The sequence below is a fragment of the Cololabis saira genome, chromosome 8 (genome assembly GCF_033807715.1).
Source record: "Cololabis saira isolate AMF1-May2022 chromosome 8, fColSai1.1, whole genome shotgun sequence".
Lineage (NCBI taxonomy): Eukaryota > Metazoa > Chordata > Actinopteri > Beloniformes > Belonidae > Cololabis > Cololabis saira.
In genome coordinates, this window is record NC_084594.1 from 26,831,295 (window position 1) to 26,846,457 (window position 15,163).

The window sequence follows — 15,163 nt, forward strand, 5'->3', positions numbered from 1 at the left end:
GATCTTTAAAGAAAAGAAGGGTTTAATGCCAGAACACATTTTCAAAATTGTATCCTACGCCCATATTCCCTTTTAAATTTGTTAACCAGGTAAAACTTTAACCAGAAATACAGTACGAATCATAGTCTTGTGGCTCCATCTCTACCAGATGGTTCTGGCTCCTCCCAGATGGCTTAGTAAAACATTCCAGCCCACTTCTGGGAATATACTGGCTCCTGCACTCCTTACAATCTCACTTCAGTCAGAACTTCAGCTGTCCAGTCAGGATTTCAGAGGGAACCTAAAGTGACTGAGCTGGCACAAAATGAGAGGGCTGGTTGTCTTGGTTACTTTGGCCTGCTTTGCCACCGCTCAGCACCAAGCACTTATTGACTACTTGGAGAGGAGGCTGCTTACTATTGAGGTAAGACTCGCTTTACCTCCGCGTTGAGCCCTGTGCTCCAGATTCCCCCCTGAGAGGAAACTTTCAGGGACATGGCAGAGGCAATGGATTGCAGATGTGAGCACATCCTGAGGAAAAAGCATTAATAATGCTCTCTTTTACACTTATGAAGCACGTAGATATGAAGCACAGTGAGATTTAAAAAAATCAAAATCAAAACAAAAAACAGCTCTAAATTGTGATTATACTATATAAAAAAAATGCACTTTAAAAACTGTCCAGAGTTTATGCTGTCATTATTTTCTGTCATGGATAAAGTATAACCCCCCTGCTGGTACAGAAATATCTGGCAGGCACAAACTAAATTCAAGTAACAGCTTGTCATAGAAATCTTCTCATTCACATAGCACTTTTTATTTCTCAAACAAAGATGTTTTTCTTTTCTTTTACACAGCTCCTCTCAATGTAACGTACCCCCAACCTTTACTCTCTGCTTTGCTCTGTGAGCTCATATCACATGTTTACTGGCCACCTGCAGAGGAGATCTCTCCTCAGTTCTTTCCTCCACAGCTGAGCTCAGGGTCAGCCACCAAGCAGAGCAGAAAAAACACATTTCCTGAAACACATTTGAGCAGGGTGGATGCTTGCCACGTATGGGCCCAACCTGGTTGTTTGAAGTCCCGTTATTGTGGCCTCTGCAGCAGTGTATTTACCAAGTCTGAATACAAGAGAAAAATGGTGGCCTTGTGTGCTTTCTAGAAATCTGTTTACGGTTCCTGTGTAAAATACACACGTCTATGGCATCTACACTGAAATGCAAACATGTTCAGACTGTGATTTAACTCGTTATCTGTCGTTAAAAACAGGACAGGATCTCTCTGTGGCACGAACAGACCGCCCGCTACGCCTCAGAGCTGCGGGAGCTGAAGAAACAGATGGTCTCGCACCTGGAGAATCTGGATAAAGAAAAAGAAAGTCTGAGGATGAACCTGGACACGGTGGGGACGAGGGTGGACCGGGTCGAGCGGGAACTGGACTACCTAGAGACGCAGAACGGGGCTCAGCCATGTGTGGATGTGGACGACAAGCTGATAGAGCAGCAGGTGACTCTGGTGAAGGAGAAGCAGCAGTCCAAATATCTCAAACTCACAGGTGAGATGTGATGCCACTTTCTGTGACCCATCAACAATACATCAAACTTCAAACTTCAAACTTTATTTATTTATATAGCACCAAATCATGCAATATAAATGCAACACATGGTGCTTTACATACAAAATAAAATAACAATCAAAAATACAATCAACACCCCTTCCTGCTGCCTCTGGGGGTTGCTGTAGGTTATGTAGTACAGTGGTTCCCAACCTTTTTTCCTTGTTCCCCCCCTACTTGTGTCTAAGACCAGCCAGGCCCCCCGACCCGTACGTACTAGCACCAAAATAGTCTTTAATTGAAAAAATGAACATTAATTATGTTTTTTTGATACATTTCTCTTTGGTTTACTCTGTATACATATGACTTTGTTTTTCTCCAATGTCACCAATGTATAAAATACGCACAAAAGGGCATAAAAGGACATAACAATATTTCTGAAAAATGTCTCTTTTAATATGAGACCAAAATTTTTTACATTTTTCCTTTAACAACCTGTCGGAGTAGATTAAATGTTGAGTAATGATATAATAATAAGGAATGAAATCATTTCCTGCAGGAATACACTGGTGACAAACACATGTTTTTGTCACCAGTGTATAAAAAACACAAAAAATATTCAAGACATTCATAAATTTCCTAGATAGATTTCCTAACAATGTCTTATGAATGACTCATTCGCAAATATAATTTTTACAACTGCATAATTTCAAAGCAGACAAAGTTTCGCGCCCCCCCAGGGGGGGCCCGGACCCCAGGTTGGGAGACACTGATGTAGTACATAGGGGAGTAATAACACAGACAACACTTGTCATTAAACGAAATACCAGTAACATCTACAATGACAACATTGCTGGAGCTTGATTTATATTATTGTACAAATTTAAAGGAGTTTTGGTATTATTATGTACAACATTATTATATACTTGTACTCAAACAACTGCTGTTTATGAGTAGTGACTACTCAGACTCAAACAATCACTGTCTGCCCTGTATTTGTCATATCTGCCCGAGATCGACACATACGGTACAACACACACTCCAGCAGTCCTGGCCCTCGAGAGCCACTGTCCTGCATGTTTTAGATGTCTCCTGGCATCAACACACCGGATTCAAATGAGTGAATCACCGTCAGTTTGTCCTCAATGTCTGTACAAGTCTGTTAATGACAGTCATTTTTATCAGCGTGTGTTTAAAGCAGGGAAAAATCTGAAATATGCAGGACCCTGGCTCTCGAGGACCCAGACTGATAATAGGGTTCAGGTATTAGTACACTTGTACACTTTAGACACCTCTTATTAAATGCTAGTGGAAACCCCCGTGCCTATCTCTGACACATTTTAATAGCACTCTTAAAGGAAGGGGGAAACCAAAAAAAGCATCATCAGGATTGTTCCCCTTCTTTTATTTTGTTAATCTATGTCATACAAAATATTATGTATGGAAAAAGACTATTATGGTTATCGGTTTTCAACTACTAAATGTTACATACACAAATAAAATAATTAATTACAAAAAAAAAACAAGCAGCAGCAGGTATGAAGGCATTTGATAAGCCTGGAAATAAAGGAATTATTTAGTTTCTGTCGTGTTTAGATTTTGATATAGTGAACTATTCATTATACATAATTTTTATGTCCTTAGTGTGATAAAGGAAAACTAAGTATACCATGTTAAAAGTTATATTATAAACACATTGATGTGATTTAAAGCTGCTAGGATCCAGGGGGTGGGTGGGTAATGTCTGGGGTTATGATTTTATTTTCATTCATTTATTTATTTATTCATTTTTGCTCTTAATTTATATGTTAATTTTGCATTGTTATACTTAATAATATGGGCATTACTTTTTTTGTTTTTTTTTTTGTTTTGTATTTGTTGTTGGTTTTTTTTTGTTATTACATTTATCTATTAATTTTTTGTTGTTATGTATTGGTGTTTTTTTTGCACCATGTTGTTTTTTCAGAAAAAGGAAAAAAAGAAATAAAAATTTGATCACAAAAAAAAGGATTGTTCCCCTTCTTTGCAGATTGCAGCGACATGATCTCCAGCATTAAAGCCATGAAGATCCTGAAGCGAGTGGGAGGGCCGAAGGGGATGTGGACCAAAGACACCAGCAGGCCTTCTGGGAAGGTCTACATTTTCAACGGCACAAGTGAGGACACCATAAAGGAGTTTGCCAGCGTGCAAGAGTTTTCCCGCTCCTTGGGCTTGTCTCAGTCCACTGCCTTGAAGCTGCCGTCCACCTGGAGTGGAACAGGACATGTGGTGTACAACGGCTACGTGTATTACATAGATCAGCCCGAGGAGGTCATGGTGGTTAAATATGACACAAGAAATAACTCGGTGACGGACAGAGCAGTGTTTCCAGTGCAAGACCACGTTCCCGTGTACAGCCTGAACCCGGAGACGGTGATGGACCTGGCCGTGGACGAGGAAGGCCTGTGGGCCATTTATGCCACAAAGCAGAATGAGAGGCACATCTCTCTGGCTAAAATGGACGCCAACTCACTGGACATAGAGCAAATGTGGGACACAAACTGTCCAAGAGAGAACGCCGAGGCGGCCTTCGTCATCTGCGGTACTCTGTACGTTGTGTACAACACCAAGCAGCCGGGTCGCTCCAGAGTGCAGTGTGTGTTCGATGTAAATGAGATGGTGACCAGTGAGGATGCACCTCTGGTTTACTTTCCAAAACGCTACGGCTCTCACTCGAGCCTGAAGTACAATCCAAAGGAGCAGCTGCTCTACGCCTGGGATGATGGCTACCAGATCCTCTACAAGCTGCTCATGAAAAAGAAGCTCGAGATCTGAGCGGTACTAATCCAACCCAGACCAGTTTTTGAACAGTTTTAGTTCTTTCTCTACATAAAAAATGTGTTTGTTTTTTTATTTCCAATGATTTTTTTAATCAGTAGAGACTGAATATAATAAAACATTTCTCAGATCATAGAAAATCACATGATACATGAATACTGAGTATTGTTAATTTAAGGAATTGTTGTTTGTAGTTAATAAACAAATAATGACAAAAAAGACTGCTATGGTCCTTTACATTGAAAACAATCTGAAAAAGTGCTGAACTTTAAATAATGCATGGATTAGTTTACTTTCTCACATTTAGATGGAAATGTTAGACGTATTTCAGAAAGTGTTGAGAGGAATTTTGTGACTTCTACCGCAGCTTCCATTGCTGCCGAAATGTTATTTAAAATCAGACTTCACTGCACATCCGTTTGCCTTCAGCCTGTTAGGGAGGAAGCTTGAATGTTATTTTCTGCTGCTCCAAGTGTCTGTTTTCAATCAAGTATTTTCAAAATCTGCAACCATCCTGACAATTTAGTTTAAACTCAGTATCAGACTGTCAATTTCTTACTTTCCATTGTGTTTTGCCATCTGAATACATTGTCAAAACATCCTTATGGCTTTCTTAAACTAAAACTTATCCATATTTGTTTCCCTGAGGAATCTGAATACTTTCATGATTCCTGGAGCATCACTTTGTTAGACTTTAATGTACCGTAACAGCATCCACCACAGCCCCATCAAAACCCTTGACGGTGTAGCCTGTATTAAACCATCAAGAAGAAACAGCACATTTAGGAGACAGTAATACAAATAAATGTTGATTTGTTTTGCGTAGTCAGTATTTTTGTAAACTTGTTTTAAATCTTCGGTATTCTGGTTCCTGTTTTTTTTACATGCAAGACTAAAAGGATCAGCTAGCTGGCTAGCACTGTTATTTTCGCTTTCTGTCTTTTACTAAATAAAAACATCATCTGCTTATAGCTCCACTATTTGAAACACATGTATTTCTTTGCTTGCCCCCCACAATTTCATGTAATTGTTTATTAAAAAGCCATTTTTATTTAACCTCTTCTTTGAAAGCGTGACATCTGTATTAGCTAGGGTTGCCACCTTTCAGAAATAGAAATAAGGAACACCTGATTTCAGCAGCGCAGGAGCCAAAAAAAAAAGCCCTAAAACTTCTAAACTGAATAAAAATGTGTTTATTTTATATGAAAAACAAAATGCTTTGATTTAAAGTTTAAAATGCTTTAATAGCATTGAACTTTCATGACTGTAGAGACAGACAACCATATAGCAACTGAGATAGCCTCCTATGCTACGTATGTCCACATCAGCCCAGATGTAGAATATAGCCTACAGGTGAAGAATATGGTGTAAAAGTTAATTTATTTCAATAATTCAACTAGAATATGCTGTAAAAAGTTAATGTATTTCAATAATTCAACTAGAATATGGTGTAAAAGTTAATTTATTTCAATAATTCAACTAGAATATGGTGTAAAAGTTAATTTATTTCAATAATTCAACTAGAATATGGTGTAAAAGTTAACTTATTTCAATAATTCAACTAGAATATGGTGTAAAAGTTAATTTATTTCAATAATTCAACTAGAATATGGTGTAAAAGTTAATTTATTTCAATAATTCAACTAGAATATGGTGTAAAAGTTAATTTATTTCAATAATTCAACTAGAATATGGTGTAAAAGTTAATTTATTTCAATAATTCAACTAGAATATGGTGTAAAAGTTAACTTATTTCAATAATTCAACTAGAATATGGTGTAAAAGTTAATTTATTTCAATAATTCAACTAGAATATGGTGTAAAGGTTCATTTATTTCAATAATTCAACTAGAATATGGTGTAAAAGTTAATTTATTTCAATAATTCAACTAGAATATGGTGTAAAAGTTAACTTATTTCAATAATTCAACTAGAATATGGTGTAAAAGTTAACTTATTTCAATAATTCAACTAGAATATGGTGTAAAAGTTAATTTATTTCAATAATTCAACTAGAATATGGTGTAAAATTTAATTTATTTCAATAATTCAACTAGAATATGGTGTAAAAGTTAACTTATTTCAATAATTCAACTAGAATATGGTGTAAAAGTTAATTTATTTCAATAATTCAACTAGAATATGGTGTAAAAGTTAATTTATTTCAATAATTCAACTAGAATATGGTGTAAAAGTTAATTTATTTCAATAATTCAACTAGAATATGGTGTAAAAGTTAATTTATTTCAATAATTCAACTAGAATATGGTGTAAAAGTTAATTTATTTCAATAATTCAACTAGAATATGGTGTAAAAGTTAACTTATTTCAATAATTCAACTAGAATATGGTGTAAAAGTTAATTTATTTCAATAATTCAACTAGAATATGGTGTAAAAGTTAATTTATTTCAATAATTCAACTAGAATATGGTGTAAAAGTTAATTTATTTCAATAATTCAACTAGAATATGGTGTAAAAGTTAATTTATTTCAATAATTCAACTAGAATATGGTGTAAAAATTAATGAAAATACGGGACAAATCGTGTCCTGTATTAGTTCAATACGGGACGCAACATTTTTTTCTCAAATAAAGGACAATTCCGTATTTTACGGGACGGGTGGCAACCCTAGTATTAGCTGACGTCATCGATGTTGTGGAAGATACTTATTTAACTGTTCAACTGTATTACCTAACATACTGCTGTCGCCACCACTTCACATATGCTGAAACAATCGTTACCTCCATCGTTATAGGTTAGAAAAGTGTTTTTTTTAGACTAATAAAATAAAAAATACAGTACATCAAAAGCTTAACATCAGATGACACCCTCTTCATTTCTGCTTGAGCAGGTTCAGATCAAAAGTGTAAAGATAACTTGAGTGGGATGTCGCCTCTGGCTCCAGTATTTACAACTCTCGCTGTATTCGTCATTGTCAGATTTGGCTCCAAAACTTTGGTAACATTTCAAAATAAGAAATTATGACTCACGGTAGCTTCACAATGTATTCAAACAACTAGCAAGTTATTTAAACATGTTTATTTTCTTCAAACTGCATGTAAACAATATCTATAAAAACTGTTTAGATAAAATCTCTAAGAAATATGCAGAAGCTAATTCACTTCTGTAAAATATGAATAACATGCAACATTTATACACCAGAACGTCTATTTGGTGAGAACCTCACTCCGGTGAGTTATCCAAAAACCGTGAATGCTCAATAAACATCTTAAATCAAACTTCTTTTAGCACTGGCTGTTTTACATCAGCTGACGATGTTCGTTGTGCTGCAAACAGGAGGGACGTCACTCCGTCATTCTCTCAGCTGTGCTCAGCTTTACTAAGGATGCCATTTGTTATTTGCACTTTCCCACAAGTTTGTTCAATCATATTCATTTAAAAACAATTGACTACTTGAATTTGGAGATCATAAAGCCAACATACCATTTAAATATGTCTATCTTACATGAACTTCTACACACAACATCCTGAATCACAAAGAGAAATTGTGTGGAAATGCACAAAATAATGGTATTAAAATTAAAGTTAACCAATATGAACTACAATTACAATTATAGCTGAAATAACAGGAAAATCTTGAACATTTCAAAGGTTGCTTTTGAATACTCGAGGATTCAACATATTGAGAAGTTTCACGCTTTCTGCTCCTTCCAGGCATGGACCACAAGTGAAACAAGCTGTTCCATGTTGCTTAGATATTGCTACCATTTAACAAATCGATATTTGACACAATTCAGAGTCTCAGGTGAGGAACAGGTCTGGTGACGTCTCTGAAGAATCGATGCACAAGTGCATTTTTTGCAGAAATCCTTTTGTTGGGATCATAATGGAGCATCTCCTGCAAAACAAAATAACCAAGACATTCACTTAAAACATCAAAAATATACAGTTTTAGAGAAAAAAATTGTACATTTTCAATCCTTTCAATAGAACATTTCCCAGAGAAAAGACTACACTCCCCCAAGTGGACCATGAGAGATTCTTCCATGCCTTTTTAGCCAAACCTCTCTGAGAGATGTGTACTAGTTTGAGATTGCCTTCTAACAAAGTCAGAGTCCATGAATAAATGGTAAACACAAGTTTAAATCCAAAAAACGTTCTTACTCCAAGCAGTTCTGTGCCATCCTCATCAAGAAGAGGGACCACTTTGGATAATTCTTGCCGTGCCCACTTTGGGAAGGATGGTTTGTAGTCGGGCATTGATGTGACTCCAGGCCAGACGGTCTCATCAGGTGTGCCCAAGGTGCGGAAGATTCTGAATAACTGATCTATTTCTGAGTCACCTGGGAATAAAGCCCTCCTGGTGGTCTATGAACAGAGAGGTACAAAATAAAAAGACCGGTTAGACACCAAGACATAATCAATTATCCAATTAACCTTTTCAGAGAAGACACAAAGGGCTTTACCATTTCAGCAAATATGCATCCCAGACTCCAGATGTCGACAGCTGTGGAGTAGTATTTGCATCCCAGGAGAATTTCTGGTGCTCTGTACCAAAGGGTTACCACCTGATGACAGGAGTACATTTATGACGACATCAATACAATTTCTCAAATAAATAAAAGAGAACATCTGGACAAGCTTAAATTTAAATAGGTATCAGTTTACATCTTACCTCATGCGTGTATGTGCGGACAGGTACTCCGAAGGCTCTTGCCAGGCCAAAGTCAGCCAGCTTGATCTCACCTTGGTCATTGATGAGGAGGTTCTGGGGCTTCAGGTCTCGATGAAGAACTCTGTGAGAGTGGCAGAAGGCCAGGCCTTGCAGCAACTGGAAAAGATAACTCTGCCAAAAAATGTAATAAAATAAAATAAGCATTCATCCAGATGGAACTCAAAGACCAATTTAACAATTAATTGTAACTTCTTGAAGATCTTAAGACAAATATATGTCAATGTCAATGTCAATTTTATTTATAAAGCACATTTAAAAAAGGCCGAGGTCGACCAAAGTGCTGTACAGCATACAACAAAATAAAACAATACCAAAAGAAAAACACAGTACACAGTGTAGAAACAATAAAATCACTAACATACTAAAATGATTAATAAAATAGTAATAAAAAATAGAAAATAGAGAATAGACGACAAAGAACAGACACAAAGTGCATAATCACTACTCACAGATGTGGGGAACTAATTTGTCACACACTAAAAGCCAAAGAAAATAAATAAGTTTTCAAAGAAGACTTAAAAACCACTAGGGTCTCAGCAGATCTAACATTTAGTGGCAAACTATTCCACAGCTTAGGGCCGGCCACCGCAAAAGCTCGGTCACCTCTAGTTTTGAGTCTAGATTTCGGGACGTCTGAAAGCAACTGACTTGACGACTTCAGTGCTCTGGCTGGTGTGTGAGAGTGGAGAAGTTCAGTAAGGTATTGGGGAAATATAGGATGCTTCTTACTTTAACCAAAGGCAGTGGGATACCAGCGACCGAAGAGGAGTCCATGAACTTCTTCAGATCCTGATGAAGGAACTCAAAAACAAGGTAAAGTTTGTTCTCGGTGTGGATCACATCCCGCAATCTAAAACACGAAAACAAGTAGATGTGCTCAAAGCATGAGATGACAAGCAACATGAGAATCTTGTAAACAGTCTTTAGATGAGGATTTACCACGAGGAACTTACTTGACAATATTTGAGTGACTGAGTTCTTTGAGAAGTGAAATTTCTCGGATGGCTGTGCTTGGTACCCCCTCTGTTTCCCTGGGTAAAATACACAAACAAGGGACCTTAATTTACTGCAGGTTTTATCAGCACATTCAACAACATTGTCATTTAGACCAGCTTGGATGATGAGTTTAAAACTAATCTTTCCAGTATTCTTAAAACCAGAGCAATCACTCTTTTTTGACTGTTAAAGCTTTGACGGCCAAGCAGTCGAGATAAACATCTCAAGATGCTCAGCAGAGATGCTGAAGTCTGTTTGGCAAATAGTAGCCAGTTCAGATAAATAATAAAAAATGTGTTACTTTGAACAGGCACTGGAAAAGGGCTTTAGCTTTGTGAGGAGATATATTAGTGTGCATACAGCAGAAAATCTGAAGATGCCTGTTATTGAAGACTCTCTGGTTTTAAAATGTCTATGGATGTGAAGGATCTGCAGTCCTGTAAATCCAGCTGCTGTTCAGCTGATGATCACATCAAGGATTCTGCTTCATGTGGTGCAAACAGGCAATTTAAAAAAAAAATATATATATATATATATATATATATATATATATATATATATATATATATATATATATTAGTGGTGGGGGAAAAAAATCGATATTGCAATATATTGTTTCGCTCTCTCTGTCGCAATAAATAATCGATAAACTGACGGCAAATATCGATATTTTATTACAACACACATAATGGATTTAGGCGGTTGTCACCGCACTATTGTTCATGCACTTCAATTTGTCCAGCTGTACAGTGTTTACATTTACAAGACTAGGAGGCAGTGAGGCACTATACAAAATAAGTTTCTTACTAACTTTTCAGTATTAGAAACCAAGCAGTGCAATGTCCTGGTTTATATAAAACATGTTATTAATAATTCATAATTCACTTTAATTTGTCCAGCCTAGGAGGCAGATAGGCACTATACAAATGCACTGTTTGTACATTGTATGAAGTTTTGGCATTGAATAAATGCATAACTACAGACGTTTTCCTTTTTATGGGTATTTTCTTTTTCAGTCACGTATATCGTAATATATCTTTGATGAAATTTCTTACAATATATTGAATATCGTAGATATCGTGTAACGTGATATTATCGTTGTCGTGGGCCACATATCACCAGTTTTAAATCGTGAGTTACCCGTATGGTCACCCCTAATGTGTATGTATATGTATATATATATATATATATATATATATATATATATATATATATATATATATATATATATATATATATATACATACACATACATACTACATATATACTATGTACATACATATACACACGCACACACAGGTATAATTACATAGATATATTAACAAAAATAAATGTTCCTAAGTATAAACAATCTCTTGCAGTTTACCTACAATGACAAAAGGCATTTTCAAATAAAAATTCAAAAACTCCTTCCCTTTTCTGGATTGCGAAACATAATCACAAGATCTAACCATATTCATTTACCGCGGTTGAATTGGTTTGATATTGGATATTGGATATTATGAATTCAACAGCCATAAAACTTGTGATACATACCACTGATTTTGGTCAAACCACTTGTGATGTGTTGGTCAGTGTATCTTTTGGTCATTGGATTTTTCCATCATGAGTGGGAATCAAAAAACAAAAAACGATTGGTTTATTTGATTTTCCTTTTAAAACAAAAAACAAATATTGAATTACACTGCATTTTTTCTTTTTTTGTGTTTATATGATTTAACAAAGATTCAAAATACGCTTTTATTTTCGTTTTCTATTTCATATAAGAAAAATGAAATCAATAGTCAACAGGAACGAAAAAACGAACCAAAAACAACCGTTTATTCATATTCGTGCACCGGAAGTTACAGATGGAGGACAATAATTTTGATGTTTTATTTGATTAATTAAACTGCATTATTTTTCTGTTTCATATTTGTTTTGATCTTTTGTCTGCATTCTAATCACATATTTGTATGACACAGGCTAATCCAGATGCGTATGTCTCCTGACATTTCAGTGCACTAATTGTGGATTACACCTGCGTTTTTCCTTCCCTCCTCTTTTCTGTCAGTGTGCAGTTGAGGCAGTTATGCCGTCTTTCATTGATTAGAAAAAAAAAATCAGTGTTACAACTTTTCTTTTCACTACTATTAGGCTACGAACATGACATGTCATTTTGACGAGGATCCAATTGATGCAGGTGGAGCATTAATCCACAGAGAATTTAATATAGTCTTACGTTGAGAGCTGATCATTAGACCACGCATAGGCCTAGATGTATTATCATATTTAGTAAAAATCTACTTTAAATTATGTCATTGATTACAATCACTTCTTGTGAGTAAATACTTTTGTTTGGACTTTTAAACGTCTGTAGGCTCTGCTAATTCTCTCTCTCTCTCTCTCTCTCTCTCTCTCTCTCTCTCTCTCTCTCTCTCTCTCTCTCTCTCTCAGACTTCCTTAACTCAGACGTCGTTGTGCATTTATAAAATTATTCATAGCCTAATATAGCCTATTATATTATCTTATAAGCTATTAGGGCCTGTATATTTCGTTGTCTGTGTTGTTTTTATCTGTGCTTTTTTTTAAATCCGTTTTTGAAGTGCCTTGCAAACTTAGAAAAGTTCTATGACAATAGAGTTTATTATTTTCATTTTATCACCATCTTGTCATTTTGTGGGTAAAAAAGCCTAAGTTAATTTTATTTTACCTTTTGGTCTAATAGATGTATTATTATTGTTGTTGCTGTTGTTCTTTATTTTGTATGGATAGATATTTATCTCGGCGTTTTTCCTGTGTGTGTTTCTTGTTTCCAGTGGTAATTGATGCGCGCTGCGTGACCGTTTACTATTTAGGCCACTCAGTGTCAGACCTGAGCCAGAATTTATGAATGAAGATTGAATGACACAATGAGTGACGTGAACTGTCCTCTTCTGCTGTCTGACAGTTAACCTGATGAAGGTCACAGCCTACCCAAACGTTGTAACAATTATAGCACGACCTTCGGCATAATGGACTGTCGGCATATTGTAGCCTATTCTATTTATTTATTTTTTTAAATTATTTTTCCGTGCTTTTCACGACCCTTCTCCCGGTAGAAACATGGAGGCTGCAGTGGAAATCATGAATGACCGTCTTGACATTGTTGTAGCTGCAAATGCATGTAGTTCAAATCCATCAGAAGAGTGAACTTTCACATGATATTGAGATGCTAACATGCAGCAGCCTGTGGTAAAGAACATTTTTCTATCTTTTAACAAGCTCTAGAACTGACGTCAGCCCATTATCCCCACAACAAATGACCACAGTCCCGTTGCTGCTTTGACCTGGTGTTTACTGTTGCTATGACAACTGTAGCTACATCTGGGGGCGTAATGTCAGTAAATACGAGTAAAATACATGCCTCGCGTATAGTGTGAATGCACCGCAGAAAACACAGGGGGGGGGAATAGTAGCCTAGAGTGGCTGGCTCGAGTGGGACGGGGTGGTACAGAACAACTTCCCCTGGAGAGAATTGTCACAGGAATGCCTGTCAAATATCCAGAACTAAGTTCACTCGGTTGTAAATGCCAGCTTCCGGTGCACGAATATGAATAAACGGTTGTTTTTGGTTTGTTTTTTCGTTCCTGTTGACTAGTGATTTCTTTTTTCTTTTATAAAATAGAAAACGAAAATAAAAGCGTATTTTGAATCTTTGTTAAATCATATTAACACAAAAAAGAAAAAATGCAGTGTAATTCAATATTTGTTTTTTGTTTTAAAAGGAAAATCATATAAACCAATCGTTTTTTGTTTTTTGATTCCCACTCATGATGGAAAAATCCAATGACCAAAAGATACACTGACCTGTGTTCATGGTCATATAGACTATATCACAAAACAGTAATTATTAAAAAATCATATTATGGGCTGATTTAATGAGGTTTAATGAAAACAATTGGTGTTATGTATCACAAGTTTCATGGGTGTTGAATTCATTAAACCTCATTAAATCAGCCCATAATATGATTTTATAATAATTACTCTCTTGTGATATATAGTAGATGACCATGAACACATCACAAGCAATATGACCAAAATCAGGGGTATGTATCACAAGTTTTATGGGTGTTGAAATCCAATATCCAATATCAAACCAATTCAACCGCGGTTATTAATTTACTTTGTTTAAGAAATCTAGAGAGACGTCTAAAAGGTTGTTCTTGGTATGAAAACGTCATGTTACAGATGTTTCTCCTGTCAACTCCTTGTTTCTCCTTTTACTTATACAACACTGTAATGTTCCCGTATAAATCAAGCTGCATTATCCTCCAGTGCTTGTTGGGGTGTTACCTGATGAAAGGGTCACGAAAAGTGTGTGAAATATCAAAAGTTTCATCCTAAGCGAAGCTCCAACACGAACTCATGGTGGACAGACAGCCAACATTTCACCTCCACTTACGTGTCAAGCCGGATCTTCTTCAGAGCAACAGTTTCTCCGGTCACTTTGTTCTTAGCTTTGTAGACCACCCCATACGTGCCCTCTCCTATCTTCTCCACCTTCTGAAATGTCTCCATTTCTCACGGAGGAGTTTAGGGGGTGAAGCTGCTCGGAGAGACTGCTCTTTGTGATGGCGCTGCTGATAAAACCCACTCCCGTGTGGGTCACTTAGTGTGCAGACCCGCCACAGCCGAACACGGGGTTCTGGTTGAGGATATAACCTCTCAGCCCGGGCTGGACCTCACGGGAGACGGTCAATGATAGCAATAACAGCGATAACAGACCGGTAAAGACTAGGGGCAGCGCGGCGGCTCGTCCACCATGGAAACACTGAAACAACACAACAGCGTTTCCCGCGTTGTGTCGGGGGCGTTCGATTTACTCTCCATGACCCACCGGTCGCTCCGGTTGAACGGTGTTGTGATCTTTTTTTATACATTGTTTATTTTCAATGTCCTTATTGTATTGTGTCTATGAGATTTTTTTTAATGATTTTTACTCCGAGTTTTGGTAAAATTCTAGTTTTTGGTGTAACTGGACGTGTGTGGAGAAAAGGGAGTTGGTTGTGTCGGCACGTAAAAGAGAAACCACCAAACAGCCCCTTTCTGGTCACGTGACATAACGACGTGTAAAATCCTTGACGTCCTCGTAGGGG

At 36.6% G+C, this 15,163-nt stretch overlaps 2 protein-coding genes across 2 annotated transcripts; one reads left to right on the top strand and one right to left on the bottom strand.

Moving 5' to 3' along the window:
- Positions 1 to 211: 211 nt before the first annotated feature.
- Positions 212 to 5,402, top strand: olfml3b (olfactomedin-like 3b). Its single transcript, XM_061727481.1, has 3 exons — positions 212 to 403; positions 1,249 to 1,534; positions 3,564 to 5,402. The coding sequence occupies exons 1-3, from the start codon at positions 305 to 307 to the stop codon at positions 4,346 to 4,348; spliced, it is 1,170 nt and encodes a 389-aa protein (XP_061583465.1). The 5' UTR covers positions 212 to 304; the 3' UTR covers positions 4,349 to 5,402.
- Positions 5,403 to 7,359: 1,957 nt separating this feature from the next.
- On the bottom strand, positions 7,360 to 14,867 carry cdk2 (cyclin dependent kinase 2). Its single transcript, XM_061727482.1, has 7 exons — positions 14,470 to 14,867; positions 10,004 to 10,081; positions 9,780 to 9,900; positions 8,991 to 9,161; positions 8,782 to 8,883; positions 8,480 to 8,683; positions 7,360 to 8,213 (listed from the first exon to the last, which is right to left on the bottom strand). Exons 1-7 carry the CDS (start codon positions 14,583 to 14,585, stop codon positions 8,109 to 8,111), a joined length of 897 nt encoding a protein of 298 aa, XP_061583466.1. The 5' UTR covers positions 14,586 to 14,867; the 3' UTR covers positions 7,360 to 8,108.
- Between the last annotated feature and the right edge of the window lie 296 nt (positions 14,868 to 15,163).